Source organism: Hyperoodon ampullatus, assembly GCF_949752795.1.
Source record: "Hyperoodon ampullatus genome assembly, chromosome: 15".
Classification (NCBI taxonomy): domain Eukaryota; kingdom Metazoa; phylum Chordata; class Mammalia; order Artiodactyla; family Ziphiidae; genus Hyperoodon; species Hyperoodon ampullatus.
Window position 1 is genome coordinate 76,754,361 of NC_136928.1, and position 24,981 is coordinate 76,779,341.

General features: G+C 41.6%; 1 protein-coding gene across 1 annotated transcript; it reads left to right on the forward strand.

Annotated features, from left to right (window-relative positions):
- Window positions 1-490: 490 nt before the first annotated feature.
- CYRIA (CYFIP related Rac1 interactor A) lies at window positions 491-24,981 on the forward strand (the record flags this gene model as incomplete). The annotated part of the gene is made up of 10 exons (XM_079720695.1): window positions 491-560; window positions 12,545-12,666; window positions 13,907-14,012; window positions 15,864-16,000; window positions 16,704-16,781; window positions 16,946-17,062; window positions 17,153-17,232; window positions 18,647-18,773; window positions 22,731-22,801; window positions 24,867-24,981. 10 exons carry the CDS (start codon window positions 491-493, stop codon window positions 24,928-24,930), a joined length of 972 nt encoding a protein of 323 aa, XP_079576821.1. The 3' UTR covers window positions 24,931-24,981.

Here is a 24,981-nt window from a genome sequence, read left to right on the forward strand (position 1 = left end):
CTGGGAAACATGACATCCTGTACAGGCTAAGAGGGGTTCCTGAGAGTATAAACCTGTTTTCTAAACTCTTTTCCTCAGGAACTTTAAGAAACTTACCTTTTTGGATAGGTATTTTAATAATGCCCTCTCTGTTCTGCTTGTCCATTGACATGGTATGTTCCCACATCAATGGAACAGAAACAAAGTGAAGCTGAAATATTAACCGTAAGGATTCAGGGGATTAGTGAAAGGGAAAGGGAAGAACTTTGTAGAATATACCTAAACTCTGCTTCCTATAACTAAAATACCTAATTCTTTGAATAAAAAATAGTTGCTAAGTTATCACTCATCACCTGGTATAAAGGTCCTTTCTATTGGGCTTTCTGATGTAGTTATAGGGGTTCAGTGGTATTTATGCAAATTATTAAAAAATGTCCAATCTTTTAAGAAGCTTGTTTTTTATACTGCTAATGGTATTTGGTTTTGTGTTGCTTCTCCTAGGTTTGCTGGGATGGGAAACCTGCTCAAAGTCCTTACCAGGGAAATTGAAAACTACCCACATTTTTTCCTGGATTTTGAAAGTAAGTTCCAAAAATTAAAAGATTATGATGAAAACTTTTCACTTTCTTTATAGCTTGTTGATAGGGAAGTTATAAGATAAAGATTGTGTGTGATGCTAAAACCACATCCAAATGTCACTCTGCATTTCTCTGAGTCTTCAAAGATCATTTCCTTTTTTCTTTACATACATTTTTAAAAACACCCCAAAGAATATCTTTTTAATATGCCCAGACTTTTCTTTGACTTTAGAAGCAATCAGTTATTGTAGGCCTAAAATAAATCATCAACATGTATTTTCCTAATAATTTTCAAGATTTTTTATGTCATAGTCCAAAGAAAAATAGTATACATAGTAATTGACACAGATTAATATAGAACAGATATCCCTAGACTTGAAAGAAAAAGTGATATGTACAAGAAATGAGGCTTACAGATTTTGTATTTTTGAGTCATCTCTATCTGTTCTTTTATATTATTTGATAATACAAAACTGTTTCAGGAATTTTAGATATAACTTCCATTTGAAAGGTTATTTTTCTTTTATCAAAAACTTTACATTTTTTCCTAAGGCAAAATGGCTTATGAATCATGACTAAATACATACAGAGATTCTTTCTTATCTTGTTTATTTTTTGATTGAATATATTTATAAATGAATGACACATTCATGTTTAATCAACTAGGCTTACATTTCTACACTCACTCTTGTGTTCTCCTCTTATTGAATTGCAACTCCACAATGCAAAGCATAGTTAAATGTCCTTTGTCAAGTAGTCATCTGTTACAATCTTTAATCTGCTTTAAACTGTAATATTTCAAGTATTTTGTTTATGTTAAAAATAAGTTGGAACTTCCTTACATATACATTAAACCTTCTAACAGAGATTTTCTAAGTAAATGCTAGAAGACCCTTCTAAGATACAGCAAACCAAATGATGAAAGCTCCTTGGATGTATCTTTTTAAAATCTTTGGTATGTCTAAAATACCTACTTGAAAAGGAAAAGTGTCCCCAAAGCTCTTGCATTCTGAAAAAGATTTTTACTGTAGATTATATTCAACGAAAAGAGATCTCACTTCTGATTTAACTCGGTTTGCTGTTGTTCTTGATATTTGACTGGGTTTGGCTGGATTTGATTGGGTGTGGTTGATTTGGGTTGGGCTTGGTTGGGTTTAGTTGGATTTGGTTGGGTTTGGTTGGATTTGGTTGGGTTTGGCTGGGTTTGGCTGGGTTTGGTAAGAGGTGCAGCTGGGAACTCAAGAGCCAGATTGATTTGATACTTCAAAAAGAATGGGCTTTGTTTACTTGTGTGACTTTTGCTACTCTTCTGTAATATACATATCTTTGTTGTTGTTGTTACAGGAAGATTTATTAATAACTTTAAAGAATTGTTACAAAATACATTACCTATTATTCCAACACCCTAATTTTACTACTTGCATTTTTAATTGACCCCTTCCACTTCTTGTCGTATGCACTTTACACTGTTTCATTCAGCATGCACAGAGGCCCAAATGGTGGTAAAACACCCCATTCACTCACAACTTCAGGGACATATAAACACCGAGGGGAGTTACATGCCTGTTCTTTTTTGGAAGCTCTAAAGTCCACATGCATGTGTGCGTGCTTCTCACAATGACTACCAGAGTGACCCCATTTGCCTATTTTGCTGTTCTTGAATTTTGGCTTTCCATGCTTCCACGTAGAATAGGGTTGAGTCCTTTGTCAAGTCTAATATCAAAATCCTTTAAAGGGATCAAAGTAAAATCTACAGGAATTTAAAGCAGTAGTTTTCAACTGATGTTCTCTGGAGCAGCAGTGTTCTGAGGCGACATCTCAGGGGATCCCCTTCCCCACCACCGTAGCAAAGGGGCTTCACTTCCTCTCTGCTACAACCCAAGGACTCTGATCTGCTCAGTCTTATACTTTGGACATTTTCTTAATATGTTATTTACGGGAAGGTCATGGTGGCTGAAGAGAACATTTAAATATCTTGAATTTTGATAACAGCTTATGGTACCAAAATTCCATTTGTAGATATACTATAATTTCTTCAAGAGGGGGAAGTGTGGAATGGATTTCCATGTCTGGTGGCTCACTACTAGGACTAGAACTATAGTATTTAAGGGAAATATAAAACTATAAATTTATAGAAATATATAAAATCTTGTTTATTTTCCCCTCAATACCAAGAAGAGTAACATTATTTCACTGAGACTGCGAAGATAAATCACTGGGCTGAAGTCACACAGAGAATGATTGGGGAACTGAGATGGGAACACAGATGTCTTTGGCTTTCTTCCTCCCTCTGCTTTGATTCCCTTAAGTGCTCATCACAGACAGCTTCCAGGAAGTGCTACAGCCATCATTCTGTTCCTGATTAGAGAGGGAAGTCTTAATCATCTACAAACTAAGATGTCTCGTAAAAAAAAAAAAAATTGGTTTCTTGATCCTGCAAATCGTATTTCCTAAAGTTGGCTTTCAAGAAAAAAGGATGATGGACTGGAAGGGTGGGGAAGGTGGGCTGTGGTCATGAATTTTCCTTGAGTATATAGATTTCAGCTCAATACGGTAACAGTATATTGAGAATGGTTATGAGCCTTCGTGTAAGCCAGGGTGCCATCAGGGAGACAGAGCTAAACAAGAGCAGCCTTTGCCTAATGAAGCCCCAGGCAGGTGTGGAGGACAATACAGGCACCCAGTTCAAGACAAAGTAAAATAAGGGGCTTAGGAGAGGCACGGTGTGGCCTGGGAGTAGAGGGAGAAAGCATACATCAAGTTTCAGGAAATGGATGACTACAGAAGGAATTGGAGAAGTCTTCCTGCAAAGGTGGCATTTGGAATGGGCTTAAAACAATGAGTGTTTTTTCTACAGATCTAGAAGACTTTTCCAAAGAGAATAGTTGAAATCCCTGAGGGAAAACTAGAGCAGGCAAGAGCTTGAGGGGATGGGAACTTCAGGTGTGCTTATACTTAAAGGGAGGTTGAGTAGTTAGAAGATCTAGGAGAGAAAGGCCACACTGAGGAGGAACCTCATCTTACTCAGTTGAGATTCCTGATGGCAGGGCTTGGGTCACACCCAGTTTGGCGACCCAGCACTCAGCCCGCATTGAGCCTGGACTATTGGACAATGAATGAGCCTGAGTAACAGATGCTGGCCATGTGAAGAAACAGAATAGAACAGGCTAGATCAGGCAGCCAGGAGACACAGACATTCAAGTAGGAGGGAGTGTAAATGGATTCAAATGCTAAAAGTAGTCAAGAAGGAAAAAGCTTGAAAAGGGGATGACAGATTGGGCAGTTAACTGCCCAACAGATTCAGGATTTATTACTTTGAGTACAGAGGCTGGATTACAAAAGAGTTAAGGAGTAAGAAGTAGAAGGAGGAAGGAAGGCTGAACAGTATACGGCAACAGCTCAAAGGCATTTGGCACCTCTACTTTGATTGTTAAATATTCTTTTTGAAGTCACTGATGGAATATAATTGAACTGGGTCAAATAGATATAATTAGGTTGGGTCAAAATATAATACAAAATTAGACACATCTGTCCTTAGGTTTTCCAGTTGTGTAGATCTGATTTAAATTTTTTGACCTTTGCAGCAGGTTTTACAGTTTATGGTCACATTTCTACACAATCACTTAACATCTTTTTATTGTTGTTTTTTCATCCCACTACTGTTTTCTTTCCATGAACAGAAGTTTTACATTTTGATGAAGTGTTATTTTATCATTTTTTTCCTTTTTTACTAAGTTCAGATACTAAGATACTAAGCTGTATCTTCTTTAAGAAATCATGCCTATTCCATGGTCATAAAGATATCCTACTACATTTCCTTATGAAAGTTTTAGAATTTTAAGCTTTACATTTAGGTCAATGATCAATCCTGAACTAATTTTTGTATATGTTATGAGAGAGGTGTTGGTTTTATTTTTTTTTCATGTGATATAAAATTATTCTAGCACAGGGAGATTGCTTTAATGCCCTTATCATAATTAATTAACTATAGTATGTATCGGGCTACTTCTGGACCTTTTATTCTCTCTCATTGCTTTATTGATCCCTTTCACCAATTAATACCAAAACGTAACAACTAATAAGTCTTAAAGTCAGGAAACGTAAGTCCTTCAACTTTGTTCTTTCTCAAGATGTTTTGAGTATTCTAGCTCCTTTACTTTTCTAAATAATTTTATTTATCTTTTATAAGCCTTTAATGTCTACAGAAAATCTTGCTGGGACATTGATTATAATTACATAAAATCTAGGGATCAATTTGGAGAGAATTGACATCTAGGTAATATTGATTCTTCCCACCTATGAATATGGTCTGTCTTTTCATTTGTTTAGATATTCTTTAATTTCATTCAGCAGTGTTTTATAGTTTTCAGAGATCCCACATATCTTTTGTTAAATATACCTTTAAGCATGCCATATTTTGACCATAACAGCTTTCTTATGCTTAGTGTTTGCAATGGTATATATTTCCCCATTCTGTCTGCCTTTATCTTTATAGCGTGTTTCTCATAAACAACACATAGTTGGCCCAATTTTTTGCATCCAAGCTGATAATATCTACCTTTTTATGGTCATGTTTAGCCCATTTACATTTAATTACTGTATGTACATTTAATTACTGTTTGTATTTGAGTGTATCTTGGTGTTTTTTCCATTTGTTCCATTTCTGCTCTTTGTTTCTCAATGTTTTCCTGCCGTTCGATTAAATCAAATAATTTTTAGTATTCTCTTTTGTCTTTTATGTTGACTTTTTAGTTATGCTTCTTGGTGCTTACTTTAGAGATTATTATACACATCTTTAACTTATTGCCATCTGTCTTCAAAATGTATTCTTTACTTCATGAAGAATTTAAGAGACTTATCACAGTACACATCCAATCACCACCCTTCCACCCTTTGTGCTCTTGCTATATGTTTTGCTTCTGTGTACATATGTTATAAACTCCTCATTACAATATCTTTTTTTAACTTTAAACTTGCAGTAGTCTCTTAACCGTGTATGTGTTTGTATTTGTAATCTTAACAGATCTTTTATATTTTCTCACACATTTTCTTATTCCAGTGTTCTCCATTCCTTCTGACATAACTAGGTCTCTTTGGTATTATTTCACTTCCCCGTGGAAAGGATTTGGATGGCATCTTGTGCTTATATCATACATGACTTATTCAGTATCTGGCATAGACCTGGGCATGAAGTATAAGCTTAGGAATTTTGATTTCTTCACTGATGCTAATTCAGTAACTATCTGCAGAACATCTCCTGCATCCTAGCATTAGGAAGGACCAGCAGAAGTGGGGGTGGTGTCTTAGTGGAGCAGAGAGGCATGGGGGGAAAGACATAGAGCACATAAATATAGGAACATTAGAAGAACATGAACTTTTTTTCAAGGAGTATATAACTTTATTGGGGAGATCAAATGCAAACATATTGACGAGACAGTAGGACAGGTAGCAGAGAAGTCTGTAATAGGTAGCACAGAGAGCAAGTGATAGGCTGGCCAAAAGAAGTACAGGTTCTAGGCTGGGCCAAAGATGTGTTTCTTAGAATATAGCAACTGAAAAATGATTTTCTTATAAGAAAAACCAACCTTTATGAGCATAATAGGAATGCCAAAAACAATAATGGTGGTTGATGGGGAAGGAGGTGGGGTTAAGAGGGAAATTCTAAAGCTTCCAAACCACTGTCCTCTCAGAAAGGCTCTGAATATTTTGACCTGTTAGGACTACAGTCTCCTACTCTTTAAAGCAAGGGAGGGGGCGCTGTCAGAGTAGGTGATCATCTGGGCTTTCTTTGTTGACTCAGGCCACTTCCTGCTGCTACTGATCTCTTCTTTCATCTCTCCCTCTCTGGTACCCTCACATCTGCTGAGGTTGTTCACAGGAGGCTAGATAATCTTAGAAGAGTAAAGGAGGAAAATAAAGAATGTTTTTGGTCACTTTACAAATGAAACAACACAAACAAAAAGCAAAGGAACAGAACAGACCTGGGAAGGAATTTGTTTATGCCATCGTAGGGATTCATTCACAAAGATTCTTTCAGTTTCTAGCACTTTTGCTTTTTAAGTGCTTTTCATCTGTCAACATCCTCATTACGATCCTACAGGTCATAGACCCCACAGGAACATACAGGGAGGAGACGGGGCTCTTGTTAGCTTCCCTCCCTTTACCAAGAATTAATATGAGACCCAGAGAGATTAATAGGCTTTCCCTGAGGTCTCATGTTTAGTGAGTGGTAAAACTGATGGTAGGATCTGGGTCTCCAAAACTACACCCTTGGAACTCCCCCCTTCCCCCATGACATCACAGGGATTTCACAGCATGTGAATGAAATAAACAAGCCTTCAAGTATCTTAACCCTCCCTGATCTTTGCAGTCCCTCATCTGATTGTTCCTTGGGACAGGGCTCTGGCATATGATGACTAATGCTCCTGTACAAATAAATATGTCAACCAGTCACACTTACTTACATCTTCCAAGGGACCTTCACAATTTTACGTTGTTTGTGTAAGCAGTTAGTATTGTGCTATAAATCATTTCCATTTTACATGCCCAAATTTTAATATTAGATAGTTATGTTTCTTAGTTTATCCTGAAGGGGCGAGGTGTGGAGAAGTGAGGAAGTGGGTGGGGAAGAAGAGCCATAGATTTAATTTATGGCTTTGGCAAATTCTTTCTGCTGTACCTTTCTTCTGTGTTTATACAACAACCAGTGGGGCACAGAGATAGGGATGTATCCTATTGATGAAATGCCAGGGCTTCCTTCGAAGCCAAGGACATCTCCAAATAAATTGTGTCTTCTTCTCACATTATCTTTGGTTAATTTGTTTGATTCTCTGTCAGCTTTTCCACACAGTACTGAATAGGTTGTTAGGAAAAGGTGTGTGGGTTCCCGGTGCTTGTAGAGACAGGGCTCGTCCTTGGCTGATTTACAGAGATAAGAACCCTTTGATTTGACAGCCCTGCTCTGGGTTGAACCCTGCTGCCTTGCCCTGGGGCATGTTTACCAAAGATGTTCATTCCTGACAAACAAAGCCCATGGCCACCTTCCTCTCCATCAGCACAGTGGAATGCCAAGCATTCTGCTTTCAGTAAATATCACAGTCCTCCACTGTGAAACCTCTACCTGACCCTGGTGACTCCAACATGCTGACAGTGAATATCCACTGTCACTAGCAAATTGAGCCAAAGGAGGATAAATAGATCCCCTGTAAACAGAATGAATACTGTTTAACTTTCTTAATTGATAAGATGGTACTTTTCCATTAAAAATTCTGGGCACTTGGAATTCAGCAAGTTCTTGACAATAAATATATTTGTCCAAGGTCACAGTGCACAGGATACATTTTCATACTTTCTACAATAGCAAGTCCGGAATAGGGGGTTTAAATCATCACCCGGGGAAAAGCCTGGATAGGCTTGTTCCAGGGCTCCTACGAAGTGTTGGTTTCTGAAATTGCCTGTGTAAATCACAGGGTTTTTTAACAGCTTTATCGTTAGACAGGAACAGCCCAGCTTTCTGTAACCATCCTCCTTAATTCTGATGAAATAACTGGTGATGATTAGAAATTTAGAACATGATTCTTAGAAAAAATATCACCAAATAATTCACTGACTGCAACTGGAAATAATGACGCATTTCCATCATTAATATTATTGGTGTGCATTTGTGTGTGCGTGTGTGTGTGTATACCTTTGACTAAAGGTCAATTTTTGTGTTAAAAATAGAAAAACAAAACCCATAATTCAGAGTTCCTGTTCACTCAGCAAATGCTTTAGGAGGTTGCTGACAGGTTAAATATAGTAACCTTTTCAATCACTAATTCTTCAAGGTCTTTTCCAAGATGTCTCTCCTTGACATCCGAAGACACAGTACATTTTTAAAACATGGTAACCAACTGAATCTGAATCTGGAGACTGCCAAAACTATAGACCCCACAGCCTCTCAAAGGACTACTCCAAAATGATAACAGCCTTAGAATTGGGAGAATAAACATTAAATGCAGTTTTTCACTCATCCAATATTCTATTAATGTGTTATCCACACTGAGGAAATGCTGATGCTGTAGATAAATGATGGAAGATTTAAAAACACAATGTTAATGAAGATGTGAATAGCCAATCTGATTGTAGGTAAATGCATATTATCTTCATGGTAATAGAGAGACATGCAGCACTGTTAAAGAGAGAGACAAGACAGAAGAGAGGATCTAGAAGTAATAGGATCTTCATTTATTTTGCTGCTTCCCACAGCCCACGTTCTCTGTCACCTGGTCAATTTCCTCATTTATTCATTGAGTCATGACATGTTTAGTGAGTGTCTCCAATGGGTAGGGCATATGGGAACACTAAGGACAAGAATACAGACCCTGTCTCCAGGGATCTCAGAATTCAAAGACAAGCAGAAAAACCATCACAAAACAATGTGAGAAGTACATTTAAATCATATGTTTCAACTATTCAGCACATTTTTCTACCAGCATCTACTGCGTGCCAGGCACCGTGTTAGGTCCTGGAAATGAAACAAATAAGGCCTGAGTCTTACAGGCTAAAAGATCAGATTCTCACTAATTAGTCCTAAGTGTCTGATCATTTAGCTGGGGGATCCAAGTGGGATGAATCATGAACTTAGGGATTTGGGCCAATACCAAATGTCACTTAGGGTTACACAGTCCTTTCCCCATTTGAAAAAAGACGAAGACAGACAGACGAGGCCTTCTTCCAGTTGGTCCTCTCTACCTCAGAAATTGATGCCACTTGTGATTTGAGTCCCCTGAGACTCTTACAGCTGCCTGGCCCAGAAGACAGAGACTGTGCTGCTGGCACCAAGGGCTTAATTATTAACTGGAAGAAAAGGTGACTTCAGTTCCATGACAGAGGAGAGAGGAAAAAACTACGGCTTGCAATAAGCCTAACAAATTATGGAAGAAAATGAGCCAATGCATTTCTAAGTCAGAATCATTCCCAAAGAAGAAATGATGGCTTGGATTTCTCCCACCCCTCCCCACCCCATCCCTGTCGAATGGGGCCACATGAGAAACATTTCCAATAGGACACTAGGATATCTGCCAAAAGAAATGTTTTCCCAGAGAGGGAGGCTGGGGACTGAGGGTCCTGTTTCACAGATCACTCTGGCTGGCAGGGGGGAGTTACTGCAGGCCGGAAGTGATTCACCATAGCCCCCAATTCTGCCACCTCTGGGAGAGGAGTGGTATCGTCCTGCATGTCACTCATCCAGCTCTTCGTGGTCCCATCAACTCAGTGTGAATTTGTATTAGAAAGCGACACTTCGCCTGGGATGGAGAGATGCTTGCCTACCTGTGGCCAGTACCACTTTTAGGCCACTCTACTGGAAACTGTCTTACTTTTGAAGCACTTAAGAAAGGCCTCTGTTTCTAAAAACTGAGTTTGAAATCTTTCTCCGTTGGTGTTTCAGTAACCATCAAAAGAATGGGGGCTTTTTGTTTTTGTTTTTCCAATGCTCCTCTTCTAGACCACTTAGCTTTAATTCTGTTTTGTTTAAAACTTATCAAGTGGTGACTTGCTAAGATGGAGTCATATGACAGCCAAGATTAGGAGCCTTTTCTGTTCTCCAAGTACCTTCCTCTCCCATACTTCTTTTTATTTATATTCAAATAGACTTACCTCTCAGAATCTTGGTCCCAGACTCTCTTTTTCTTTTCCTTCTCAAATATAAATCTGTATAGGAAATTGTCTTTGTGTTTAGCTTGTGAGTTTTCAATACATTCATCCAAAGGGGAAGGGATTAGAGTCAAAAGTATTTGATTTTTTGTTCTCTAGGATCTTTGCATTTTTGTCATATGTTTTCTTCCCTGACTTTCTTCTTACTTGGGAATTGCCAGCCTTACCCTGGAATTCTGTTCATTGAAACGTGTCCCTCAGTTACAGGCTTCCTAGCTTGTGGGTTTTAGGTTTCTGTTTAAGATGCCATATTGCTTTGAGAAAAGTTTGGGAAAACAGGAAAAGATGAAATATATAGTGTATTGTGACAAACATTTTACCTGAGACAACTTACCAAGTGTTTGGGGGAAGCAGGAGAAGGGTAGCCAAGGATAAAGGAGGAGCGTGTTTCTTTCTCTCCTCTGCTTCCAGGCTGGATTCAACAATGTAACCTGGCGGGTCCCTTTCCTCTTTCAAGTCCAGCCATTCTTTGGCCACCTGCCAAGTCTTCCTCCTGCTCTTCGTGGATGCCCTCCCTTGGGGCTTCCAGCCAGCCAGCTCCAGTCCCAGCCCTTACATGGAGCAGTTGCCGCTTCTCCCAGACCACACTCATCTCTCCGTTCTCTGCACCCTGGTGCACGTGTACTTTAGTTCCTCCTCATCCGCTAGCTGAAATCCCTCTCATTTGTAGAAGGAACAGGTTGCAGGGTTTCTGAGTAATCTCTGAGGGCCTATGATTTCTTTTCTTTTAAAGAGAATTACTATACACTGGTGAATTTCACCCTTCATTTACCAGGTAACTCCACCAATTTCTTAGGCCTTAGCAGGATCTGAGAAATAAAATGATCTAAAAATCTCCATGGGCATCACTTCTCGGAGGTCTGGCCTTGCATTAGTATAGGTCCAGCAGATGGTGACTGAAGCAGGAGCAACCACATCTAGCCCACTTCTACTCTGATACTCAGCCTTTCTGAAGACCCAGTTGGCATGGTCAATGCCTCACTTCAAAATCACCTGTTTTGTGAATTCTGTTTTTTCTAACCCCCACCAAGATTAATCAAAACTGGGATTTGATCTGGGTAATGTTAGACCAGGTATGACTCCATCCCACCTTTCATTAGTGAAGTCCGCTGGGAGAATTCAGAGCCTTAGGACTTGGACTTTTGAAAACAGATTTTTAGGAGAGGACATCTATCTCCTTCTCTGTTAGCAGTGCCTTCATTTTAGATGGAGATTAATTTCCTAACTAGCCTGGGCAAGACGCCTATTTTATAGGCATTGTGAGATAAATAAAACCCAATCTTTACCACCATTCAACTTCCACCCACTAGCCCCCCACAAAATACTCCTGCAGACAAGAGCAAACATTGGCTCCAGGAATGTAAACAAGTAGGAATTCACTGAGGGGCTAAGGGGATGTTTCTGTGGCTGTTTGAATGCGTTCTTCATTATTTAAGCTTAAATGTGTTACTTATTTTTGTGGATAAATTTCATGGTTAATACCAAAGATGAACAGTACAGGAGCCTTTAAAATGAACTCCTGGCACTTCTTGAGTTCATGTTCAAAGAGAAACCCCAAGGCTTTCTACAAATCATTGTGTTCCGGAAAGATACATCCCTGTCATGGCTCTGAAGGATTCATTATCTAGTATTTTAAGCTTTTGTAGTATGGAGATATAAGGGAGACTATTTTCTTATCTATACTCAGATTCACAGACTTTCAATCATAACAGAAATATTCAATAGCTTCTATTAAAAGTGGATCCCAGGCTTCCCTGGTGGCGCAGTGGTTGAGGGTCCGCCTGCTGATGCAGGGGGCGCGGGTTCGTGCCCTGGTCCGGGAGGATCCCGCGTGCCGCCGAGCGGCTGGGCCTGTGGGCCGTGGCCCCTGGGCCTGCACGTCCGGAGCCTGTGCTCCGCGGCGGGAGGGGCCACAACAGTGAGAGGCCCGCGTACCGCAAAAAAAAAAAAAAGTGGATCCCAAAATATAATGTTTATTCTTCCTATCGCCCACTGTACCACTTGGCACGTAGTAGGTATGCAAAAAATGTGACCTATACAAATAAAGGAGTGCCTGCAATGATTCCAACACGCTTTGCTTAATGTGTGTGAAATATTGATGACTATTTTGAACTGAGTAGTGGGCAGAATTTCTGTTAGTTTTCCTTTCTTAGCACCTTGTTATGTTAAAGAGTAAATACGAAGCCTGCAGGAGTTAAAATAGGATTGTCTAGCAGGTAGAACTGAATGCCGAGCCTCTTCTCAGGTATAAACACAAGCCCTCTGTGTCTTTTGGTTTCCCATCTGCTTAGATGCCCAGCCCACAGAAGGAGAGAGGGAAATATGGAACCAGATCAGCGCCGTCCTCCAGGATTCCGAGAGCATCCTCGCAGACCTGCAGGCTTACAAGGGCGCGGGGCCAGAGATCCGAGACGTATGCCAATAATAATACTGAGCTGACAGCACCCTTAGTGGAGAAAGGAAACCCATGCACGCACACACACAGCAAGATTAAGTAATAGCCCTAGTGTTTCCTAGCGTACTAGGAAGAACAAGGAGGGTAATGTGTCCTTAAAAAATGTATGAATGGTCCTTTTTATTCTAGTATGCTGATCCGAGCACACAGTGCTGTAGACTGTGTAAAGTGTTAGCCATTCTCTTCCCCAACGTACATTTGATATTTCAGGACTCACATTTAAACAATAATTTGTCAGTATGTTACTTCATATAAGGGAAACATACATATGAAATCTACGAACAACAATTGAAATATGAGTCGTAGTCTGGGTTTATATGAACTTTACAAAACTTTGTAATAATTTTGGCGGGTTCTACTAGTATCACAAACAAGAGTCATAAAAGATCTCGCTTTAAGTAGTCTGCTCGTCTGTCATCTTGAAATGACACGTGAGATTTTAAAAATAAATGCAGGGAAAACAAAACAACAAACAAAACAAAAAAAGAAAATTGTCAGTGTGGCTTCTGAGACTCCATAATGCCTTCAAGGCAAAAAACTACACACTCCTTTTGTTTGAAATAATTAGTTTTGTGGAAGTATCAGCACACACACACATACTGCCACCACCATTTTCTGAAAAAAAAACAAAACATAACAACAGCAACAAAAACACTGCTAGCGTCATAATCCTCAAGCTGCTGAAACCCAGACAAAACAGCATTTCAAAGACACTAACAGCCTATTAAGAGGTTATTTTTCTACTTAGGGGTCACCGTTTAATTTAGGTAACTTAGGTACCATCACAGACTGGCAGGAATGTAATACATATTATAAAGAAAGGAAAGTATCCACAGAATCTGCACTTCCCAATGAGCACTAGCTCTACTTTAGAAGAATCAAACGGTGATGGAGGAGGACTGAACTGCGTCCAATTAGACGTGCATTTTTTTTTGCATTGACGATAAGGGAAACAAGTAAGATGGCGTGGTGTCTAATTGTCGAGCCATTTACATTATGTTCAAGTGCTAAAATCGCCATCCTAATTGAGCATCTTGGACGACACTCCAATGAACTTATGTCCGTTGAGGAAATACACATTAGCAAAGTACAGCAGGAATTGTATCTTTTGAACTCAAATTCTTTCTCAATCTTAAGTCGTTTTGATGTGGAGCTTACTGCTTCTTTTTAAACAGACAATTCCATAATGTTTTGGCAGGCCATTCAAAATCCCAATGACATTCAGCTTCAAGAAAAAGCTTGGAATGCAGTGTGTCCTTTGGTCGTGAGGCTAAAGAGATTTTATGAGTTTTCTATCAGGCTAGGTGAGTATGTGTTTACGGTTTTCATGTCTCACGTGTGAAATTCTGTTACGGCATTTGAGAAAGTATCAGAAAAGGTTCAGGGCGTTGGAAACTACCCCACGTCCGCGCTGTGCATCGTCAGAGGCCACTCGTACAAAAACACCAGCCATGTCCATTTCCGTCAATCCACCTCAGAGTTTCTTCCCCTGCATTTATTGGTGCATTTAGAGTGTCTTTACTAGTGGGTGTCCCTTTGGTTTTGTTCTCAGCTAAGACTGACTCTTGACAGGTTTACCATGTCTGATCACATTTCCGAAGGACAGAGAAAATACAGGTTACCTGCTAACCCAAAAAGAAGTTGGTTGGCTGGAATCATGTGTTAAGTTTAATATAGTAAAATACAAGAAAGACAAACATAACATTCTATCCTAGAAAGTTCTAAGGATTCTATCTAAGACATTCTATCCTAAAAAAATCTATGCAGGCACAGGATGGCTTTGCAGAAGCAAGAAGAAAATCAAGTCTGGTTGACAGTAGGCTCTATGTGACCACCGATGTGATACAACCCCTCCCCGAACGGTAAAGCTGTCTGACGTTTCCCTGGTTAACATAATAAATCTGGAACGAGGAAGCGTGTGGTCATGTTTTACTCTACTTCTGCCTTAAGTGAGTGCCACATTTTACGAGTTAAACAGAGAAACTGAAGTACGCTGGGGGAATAATAGCCATGATGTTGAGAGAACTTGAAGCTAAGACTCAAAGGAAATAGTTCAATGAACTGAACCAGTTTTTCAAGAAGAGAGAGCTTCTGAAGACACTCAGGTTGAAGAGGAATCGATTTCTCTGTCTCTTCCAAGTGTGTGTCTAGACCCAATGAACTGAAATCCTAAGGAGCCAACTTTCAGCTCAGCAGACAGGAAAAATCCACCTATCAGAGCAGTCCAAGGTCAAGCGAGCTGCCTCAGAAGACAGTTTGTTCCCACAGACAGAAGATGCTAGCGGTGTTCTTGGAAAGAAACTGTAAAAGGACTCTAGGGATGATAGAGCAGGTGCTGGTGAACTCTTCTGTAAAGAGCCAGATATAAATATTTTAGGCTTGTGGGACATTCTAGTTTCCTTGCAACCACTCAACCCTGCCATTGTAGCACAAAAGTAGCCATAGTCAATCCCTAGGGGAATGAAAATAAAGCATGGCTGGGTTTCGATAAAACTTTATTTGCAAAAATTGACTGCGGGCCAGATTTAGCCTGTGGACCATAGTTTTCCTACCTCTGCTCTAGAGGACTGGTTAAATGACTCAGTGCTAGGAGAAATACATGGAAGGAAAAACTGGAAGGAAGTTTTAGAAACAGAGAAGTGGGAGTAATGAGACTCTTTTCAGGACAGTAATGGAGGTAGATATGGCAGTGGGTTTGTAGAAAAATATTCCTGGGATTTGATGAGAGTGTAAATGCAGAGAAGAGCTGGAATGGACCAGAAGTCTCTCCCTGCAAAGCAGGTTATTTAACCCATGCACTCAGGGCCACCTCATCCCATCCTGGCTTGTGAATGGTTATCTCATGCACATGATCCAAAATCACCTATTTGTGGTTTTCTAACAGTGTGAGGAATTGGGATGACAGGACATGTGAGGGTCCAGCTGAGCTTTGGGAGACATTTACAAGACTGTGTGGCCACGGGGCTCTTCTCCAGTGGAGGCGGAGCATGGGGGGCTCCTTCTCCTCCTCACCCACACAAGTCACATCTCACACAGTTCTGGGGGTTATCTCAAGCAGGTTATCTCTGAGAATGTCAACTGGGGCTGCAAACTGTGCCTTTTGAAAAGATCTTTGCGGGCCACCTCAGATATATCTGTATCCCTTTGACTTTCAGAAAAAGCTCTTCAGAGTTTATTGGAATCTCTGACCTGTCCACCCTACACACCAACCCAACACCTGGAGCGGCAGCAGGCCCTGGCAAAGGAGTTTGCGGAAATTCTGCATTTCACCCTTCGATTTGATGAACTGAAGGTTAGGCTGCGAGCGCTTGGACAATGTAACAAATTCCCACTGAGCACCTAGGCGTCCAGGTGCTCCGCAGTGCTGTGTGGCGGGGGCAAGAGAGATGAGTGAGCTGTAGCTCCTTCCCTAGAGACACGTGTCATGTGGTGAGAATTTGAACTCCTTGTGGTCCAAGTGATTGAAGATGGTGGTTTCTACATGGAAATTCAAAATTTGCCCAATGCAACCAGAAAAAAACATTTCAAATGTCTCCTCCTCTTTGGGAACAAGTAGACTTTCCCTGAAATCTAGCCTAGGGTAAAACCAGGGCATATTTTTAAATAGTGAAGCTTTGAGTATTTATTTTTTATTATTATTATTTTTTTTTTTGCGGTACGCGGGCCTCTCACTGTTGTGGCCTCTCCCATTGCGGAGCACAGGCTCTGGACGCACAGGCTCAGCGGCTGTGGCTCACGGGCCCAGCCGCTCCACGGCATGTGGGATCCTCCCGGACCGGGGCACGAACCCGTGTCCCCTGCATCGGTAGGTGGACTCTCAACCACTGCACCACCAGGGAAGCCCCGAGTATTTATTTTTAACCAGAAGTTACTTTGACTCTTGGGTAACAAAGAGAAGTCCTGGTACCTGTGCAGAATCTGGTGTCCGGGCTTCTGATGCATATCCTGCACCTGATGCTGAGAGATGACCTGCTTTCCTCCCTTGTGAATTTCAGATGAGGAACCCGGCTATTCAGAATGACTTCAGCTACTACAGAAGGACCATCAGTCGTAACCGCATCAACAACATGCATGTGAGTCCCCGGAACTCCCAGGTTGACACACGCATGCTCCAGGCATCGGGAGGGGCACAGGGAGACGACAGAGCCTTTGTCTGTAATTCAATTTCCAGAGGACACTGTTTTGAGATGTTGACCATCTCTTTATCAACCGCATCCTCTCATCTTCTTTTCATCAGCTAGACATTGAGAACGAAGTCAACAATGAGATGGCCAACCGAATGTCCCTCTTCTATGCAGAAGCCACGCCAATGTTGAAAACCCTCAGCAACGCCACCATGCACTTTGTCTCCGAAGTAAGCGACGTCGAGCGGCGAGGTGCCTTTTGCCCGATTGCATGTAAAAGCTGCTAACAGGGCTAATACCCATTTGTGTCTCCCATTTAGAACAAAACGCTGCCAATAGAGAATACCACAGACTGCCTCAGCACGATGACGAGCGTTTGTAAAGTCATGCTGGAAACTCCGTAAGTTAAATCAGAGGTGTATTCATGGTCAAGAGTTCACCTATCTCTGTGATGATGGTGATGGTGGTGACAACATCTAACATTTGGGTCAGCATATTAACATTTACTTATATATTAACTGAATTAACTTCATAAAGAATTCTGGGTGAGAGGTGTAGTATCCCCATTTTACAGCTGAGGAAGATGAGGCCTAAATTGATTAACTGACTTCTTCCCAAAGATTGCATAGCTTGTTAGATGGCAGAATCAAAAGTCAAATCAAAGATGCAGGAAAAGTTGTATAAGGATCAAATGGAAGACTGGGTTAAATGACTGGGTATGTTATAAATATATTGGAGAAAAGATTTGAGAGAAGATTTAGAACCAAGAGTGGAAGTTGTAAGGCTATTGCAAAAATGATAATGAAGATGTCTCTTTCTCTCTCTCTCTCTCTCTCTCTCGTGCATGCAGCAGTTTCCTTGCACTTAAATTACTTGCTAGATTTAAAAAATGGTTGAGGTTGTTGAGGATGAGGCAGTATGGTAATGAGAAAACCTACACTCCAGTGTCAGGGTTCCACTTATTCCACGTATGTCTGTAGCCCCTTTTGTGCCCGTAAACAAGTGGTCTAACCTGCCTGGACCTTGGCTTCCTCATCTGATGAGGTTCCCATAATACCATCTATGATGCAGAGAGTTTGGGAGAGCCAAAGATATCAAGAGTGCCTTATAAAATTTGATGCTCTGTTCAAATGTAAGACGGTGTTAATTTCAGATAGTTCACTTACATTTAAGTTAAGATTTATTCCAAGATGGAAATAGTAATCATCATCATTGCAGGGACAAACCGTAATGAAGTAGATGTTAAGAAAGCCTCTAGAATTGGCTTGAATTATCTGAATCATCAGCAACCCTGTCAAGGTAGGTGAACAAAATTCAAACTCCACAAATACTCTCAGCCCAATGAACGGTATGTAATTTCTGGTAGGTACCTTTGCCAATGTAATTCAATCTGCAGCCTGGATCTTAACAAAGGAAGTTACCCAGACTGGAGACATGGTAGCTGCTCTATAGAAATGAACTTGATTCGTTTTCTCCATAACGAAGCCATTATTCTGTATAATCTAGGACAGCCAGAGAGACCTGCTATAAAACATTCAAGATTGATGGGCGGGGGACGTACGTGCATGATGAGCTGGCTGAGGGCAGAAGAGAATTTACTGCCCTCTAATTTACCTTGTTTTCACAATGGTCAGATAGAGTCAAGGAGAATTACCATCGCTGGTTTCTTTAAGAGCTTATTAACCTGGTTCTGCAGGTCTGGAATTGTTCTCCAGGGAGGACTGGAGGAGGCTAACGTAGCCACATCTGTGGAGCCAGAGATGAACGTGCTCTGTCACGGAGGTAATATCTCTGCCACGTGTCCTCTCTTCCAGGGAGTACAGGAGTAGGTTTACAAGCGAAGAAACGCTGATGTTCTGCATGAGGGTGATGGTGGGGGTCATCATCCTCTACGACCACGTCCACCCCGTGGGAGCTTTCTGCAAGACATCCAAGATCGATGTAAGAATAGTTACGAACTGTGATTTCCCAATAAGAGCTCATAAATGTCGTCAGACAGACCTTGCTTCCCTCTCTCCCGCCCCTCCACACTCCCTACCCGCCCCCCCGGGAGTGGACTCTGCCAGATGCAAGCCCCATCGTGGCAGCTCTCCTCGTAGCAGGAAGTCCAGTCCTGTTCATATGCTTGCAGCAAACACATCCAACCTCAAAGACACAGCAGGAATGTGGAGGTGCTGATTCCCTCAGCCTGTAGAGGAGCTGAGAGGTCAACAGTCCCTTAGCTGCAAGCTGCCCCTTCAGCTTACCCAGTGGGCCATATAAATATATATTTTTATATATGTGTCTCATCCTAGATTACAAGACACCGCGGTCAAATCCCAAACAACGTTCCGACTTCCTCTCCCACCATCCCCGCAGATGGCTCTACCTGATTCCCATGCCTTTTCTTGTCCTTGGAATGTGCTTGAGCCCTTTCCTCTGCCCAGAGTGCCCTCCCTCTTCTCTGATGGGGGGATTCTTTTAAGACACTCCTCACATGTCACCTCGTTTGGAGCACATCTCCTGTGCCCTGCCTGAAGCAGAGCCTTGCTTCTCCTCCGGGCCCAGAGCGCCTACCATTTTGGATTTTCTGACTCCCTCATGGACTCTGAGTTTGCCGACAAGGGCAGAGACCAAGATCTATATACCTAATGCCTGCTTCATTGCCTGGCAGTGTCCTTGGTACATACAGCACGGCGCTCAATACACACTCCATGTAGTTTTTGCTGAATGAATGGATATGATTGGAAAACAAATGATTGTGGTGTGCAGGTGATTTCCTGTTGATTGTGGGATAAAACAGGCTCCTCTCAGCCCAGTGGTTGCCTGCAATGGCACCCAGTAGTGTATCCCTATATTAATTTAAAGCCTTTTAAGTACGGAATAGGACCTCTTGGTACCAACTTATTCTGACGCGGCTAAGTCGGGGCGTGCACACTCTATGCTCGTTCATCCATACAGAACAGCATCTCTGATGCTCTAGTTCCGTGCAGACAGAAGGTCCATGTGCCCAGAGGGGCCATGAATCTAAAGATTGTTAGAAAATTTATCAATTAATAATGCAACTTGGATTACTCATTTTGAGCTTTTGGCTCCCTAGCATAGCTAACCATGGGTCTTCGTAGAGGCTTCATTATTTTTAATGTAATTATTTCTATTTATCAGGAAAATAAATACTTATATAACAGTTTTGGGAAAATACAGGAAATCAAAATACAGAAAATTGGGACTTCCCTGGTGCCCCAGTGGTTAAGACTCAATGCTTCTACTGCAGGGGGAGCGGGTTCAATCCCTGGTCAGGGAACTAAGACCCTGCATGCTGCACAGGGCAGCCAAAAAAAACAAACAAACCCAAAACACAGAAAATTAAATGTATCGGTGGTAACCTCACCATGGACAGATGACCACTGTCAATATGTCACATATATATGTCCCTTCATTTTGTATAGACGTTTGTGTGTATGTATGTATATACTTAACAGATTAGCACCCTGCCATAATTTCTATTTTAAAACATTTAATTTGCATAACATTATACTATGGAAGTTTTTTCATACCAATAAATATTTTTACTGTATTCTTTGTGAGGCTTTAACATTTTTATGCTATAGATTAAGTATAAATAGCTCTATTAATAACCCATGAATATCATTTGAATAGGGATTGAATTTATTACCTAGTACTCATAGGACATTCTCATTTACCACAGTCTTTTGTTAACTTGTCACAGAGTCAATAATTAAAAATACTCTGGGTACCATTATGTCTTGTAGCCCTAACCTTTAAAAAGCTTGTCCTTGCTTGTTATTTACTGAGTCTTTCTGCTGAGGCTATAAACGTTATATAATATTAGATCTATCCCTACCCAGTCTTGATGAAGTCCATTTGTTCATGCATGTCTCACTAGGAAGGTTTGTTCGTAGAAGTTTGTATGCGTCTCTAGGAAAGTTTCAGGTTTACAGAGCACAACATGTACATGATGGGCTATTTTTCTTTGATGACATAAGGGTTTCTTTCCAGATACCAGTCTGCTTCTAAGCCAGCAGCTACTTGCACTGTTTTATAAATCCTTAGGGTATCCGCATCAACTGTGAAAAAGCAAATATTGAAATAGATCCTGTTACCTGCACTTACAAAGAACGTGTTCTGTAGTCCAAAATGGAGGTACTGAGCTCTAGAAACCCAGGTGAGGGAGAAACTCATTCTGCATAGAGGCAGAGACAGAGGGTGACGTTTCAGGTGGATCTTGAGGATTTTACCAAATGGACAGAGAGAAGGAAGAGTACTCCGGGCGGAGGGAATCATCAGAGCAAAGTCATCGAGGCGAAAGGGAGACTCATCATTTAGAGAACGGATGCTATTCGTGGGTGCCAGGAAAGCAGGCTGGAGTGAGATGACATTTTCAACTGATTTCCTTAAAATTGTATGGAATGATCCAATACAGAATCACCCCTAAACCGTGGTCCCCAGCCCAAACCTCACCCAGAATTCCAGACACCCCCTCCTTTGGACACCTGAGGCATGTGGCCTCAAATCAAAGGTTATCCTTTCCCCCACAGACCTGCTTCTCCTCCTCCTGGGTTCCTGTCTCAGGTATTTCACCTTCCTCCAACTCAGTCTCAAAGCCAGAAACCTGGGATTGTCCCTGAGAACCTAGGAACTGTCTTCTTCCCTGTTCACCTTCACGCCTTCTCCATCACCGAGTCCTGTGACCTGGACCTCAGATGCATCCTCCCGTCCTGCCCTGATCCTCCGTGCCCACTGCTGCTCTCACCTCCTCACCCCCAGGGGCTCCCATGGGCCCTCCCGTCTCCAGTCGTGTCCCTTTCAGTATGAATCACATGACTAGATTGTTTAACACCTATCACGGGTGTTTTCCACAGGTAAAGGCCCCCAACCCCCGAACATGCTGTTAAACCCACATTGAATCCGGCCCTGACTACACCTCTGACTGCATCCTGTTGTTCACACTCAAGGCTTTCATCAGCCTGAAATAGAACTCGAAATTCCCAAAGAGGATCCACTGCTCTAATGCCTCTTCTCTCATCTATGTCCCCGTTCCTCCCTGGGCACTTTTTACAAGAACACATATCACAGGATGATAATGAGCTGTTGGTCTCTCTTCTCCCAGTAAACTATGAGCTCTTTCGGGAGAAGGACCAAATCTCTTCATTCTGAGCTTGATCCCATCCTGCACCCATGACAGGCATCTCTGATTGACCACGACATTCTTTATGGATGAGCCTAAACATGCCCCCAAATGATTCTCAACCCTGAGAATCTGGCTGCCCCCATCAATCCAACAGGGTTTATCAGGCCTTTAGGAAAAAACTTTCAACATACAAGAACATTTTTATACGTGACCTTTATAAAAGAGGCCCTTAGTACAGTATACCCAAATCAGTGCATGAACATCTGAGCTTAAAATGAGTGATGGTGTTCTTTCCAGAAAGATCCTTCCTTCGCAAAAAAAGAAGAAAAAAGAAAAAAAAATTGTTAAGTTGTTGAGTTTACAGTCAAACAGCTGAAGGAGAAAAAGCATTCTGGGCAGAGAGATGACATAAAATGATCAGGTTTGCAATTCATTCAGTCAGTCTCAACTGAGCACAGGCTAGAGGAGGAGCTCTCCCCTTGGCTCTGGAGTCCAAGACAAGAAAATCAAAGTCTCAGGTCTTTGTCCCCAGAAGTCAGACACATAAAATGTTCGATTGCAGTATAATATGAAAACTGGCACAGAACCTTCTAGAAGCCCAGAGAAACAACTCACTGGCCTGAGGGGGTAGGAAGGTGTGTTGGACATTTCTGAGTTTGATTTCTATGGGAAGAAATACTGTGATATTATTATGAACAGATGTTGCTATGGACAGATACTACGATGGAATTACTGGGGTATTAACAAACTCTTGTGCATTCTTCTAGATGAAAGGCTGTATAAAGGTGTTGAAGGAACAGGCCCCAGACAGTGTGGAGGGGCTGCTGAACGCCCTCAGGTGAGCCTCAGCCCTGTGGGGCAGCCAACCCTTCTGAACCATTGCAAATGTAGGTGCTGTTTGGGTCTGAGGGCTAGAACACCAGGCTTAACCCCTTTGCATCTGTTAATACATGTCATCTTCCCAACTGCCTGTTGAGGTCAGCCCCATTTTTATCATCCCCTTTTTACAGATGGAAGAAACTGAAATTTAGAGAAGTCAACTCACTTGGCAAAAGTTACACAGCAGATGGCTGAGCCAGGATCTAAACCCAGGCCTGGGTGACCCTGCAGGTCAAAGGCCTAACTCCCAGCCACAATGCTTTGTGGTTGGTGGGGACTTGCAGAAGAAGAAGCTTCCCCGGTCTCACTTCCCCCTGCACCTGTGGTTCCCAAACCTGGCTGCACAGGAGAATTATGTGGGTAGCTTTTGAAAACACTGATGCTCAGGGTCCAATCCAGGCCAGATGAGTTCGAATCGCTGGGCTAGGGCCTCAGGCATCCATTTTGTGTTTGTGGGTTTGTTCTGAAGGTCCCTGGGTGAGTCATACGTGCAGCTGCCAAAACTGAGAGCCCTGCTCTCCCCTGTCTGGATGCCCTTGTCGTTGGCTAGTGCTCCTGACATCTCCTCAGTGCTAACGCGTCATGCCCGAGCACCTGCTCTCTTCCCAAGGACACATGCACTTAATCCACTTCAGGGGAGGTAGTCTTGTTTCTTAGCTGTGACATATCCACAGGAGTTTGTTGAATCATGCCGGTCGGGATTGCAATCTGGAAAGTTGATGGTCCCTGCTGTCGCATTTGTCTTTGATTTCCCTCAGTTCCTCTCAACTTCATGCATGTAGTAAATGTTCAATAAGTATAAGTGAGATGGAGCAGTGATTCTCTACGCACGTACAACACATATGTTTCATGCTTTCATTTAATCATCACAAGTCAGAGTGATAAGATCTATTACCCCATCTAATAAATGAAGAAACAGATACACGTGAAATGAATAATTATACACTGAGGCTAATCCTTTTTCATGAAGCTGCTAAGTCATCATTCTTCAGAACAGATGTAGCTTTAACCCAGATCTGTGGGTAAACCAAGATTTTCTCCATGGGTGCCCATTTCACAAAAGGCTGGCTTTCCACACTCAGTAAGAAGACTTTGGCTTCTGTTGTTTGTTTGTTTGTTTTGCTTTCCAGCATCATTCAGTCAAGCAGAGCTTCGAGAGCAGGGCACTGCGGTAGGCTGTGAGTTCTATCCGAATCTCGGCATTTGGCGTCTCCTGTAGACACTGTGAGGAAGTCAAAGAACACAGGTTTTTGAGGCAGGCAGACCTGGATCCAAATTAGAAATCACAAATTGTTCACAAATCATACATTGTTATATTTGTCATCTGGAATGGGTCTTTTAACGGCTCTAAATCTCAGTTTGCACATCTGTAAAATGGAGGCAATAACCTGTCCTACAAAGAGTTAGTGTGAGTGAAAAACTTCCATGGAGTGCTTGGGACGCGGTCAAGATTTTATTAACATGTTACTTCTCTTTTCCTTTCTTTTCATGAACTATTTCTACACCAGTTAATGTGAGGAGATAAATTACACCACTTTTCTTCAGTATATGGACCTGCCTTCGTGCCCCCTTGTGGTGCCAATGAGGACAAGCATTCCCATAAAAGTAGAAAACCCTAACAGTTTAAGTATTGGGTGATGTTGTTATATGCAAACCCATATTTTAATATTTGTGACTCAGCAGGGGTGGCCTAGATGGCCAAGATCCTGCACTCAAGCACGTGAAGTCTGCCTCCCTGGAAAATGAGATTGCTTGTGTCTCCTCCGTGAAATTATTTGATTAGGTGGAAGATCTACTTGTTTAATAACCATAACATAAAACTCCTTTGGAAGGAAGGATCAAATATTAACTCTGAGACTACTCTGGGCATTGAAGTGTGGCTCTTTGTCTAAAGAACCAGTGCCAAGTTTGATTTCTAAATATCAGTTGTGTCTCCCAAGGTAAAGATGAGCTGGAGAGTCACGATCGAAGCTTTCTCAGAGTGCTGTTTGCACACTGACCGCCATCATTTTCTCTCCATCCAGGTTCACTACAAAACACTTGAATGATGAATCAACTTCCAAACAGATTCGAGCAATGCTTCAGTAAAGCTTTGCTCAGTGAAGAGGATCTTTGAACTGACCTCAGAAGATGTATATG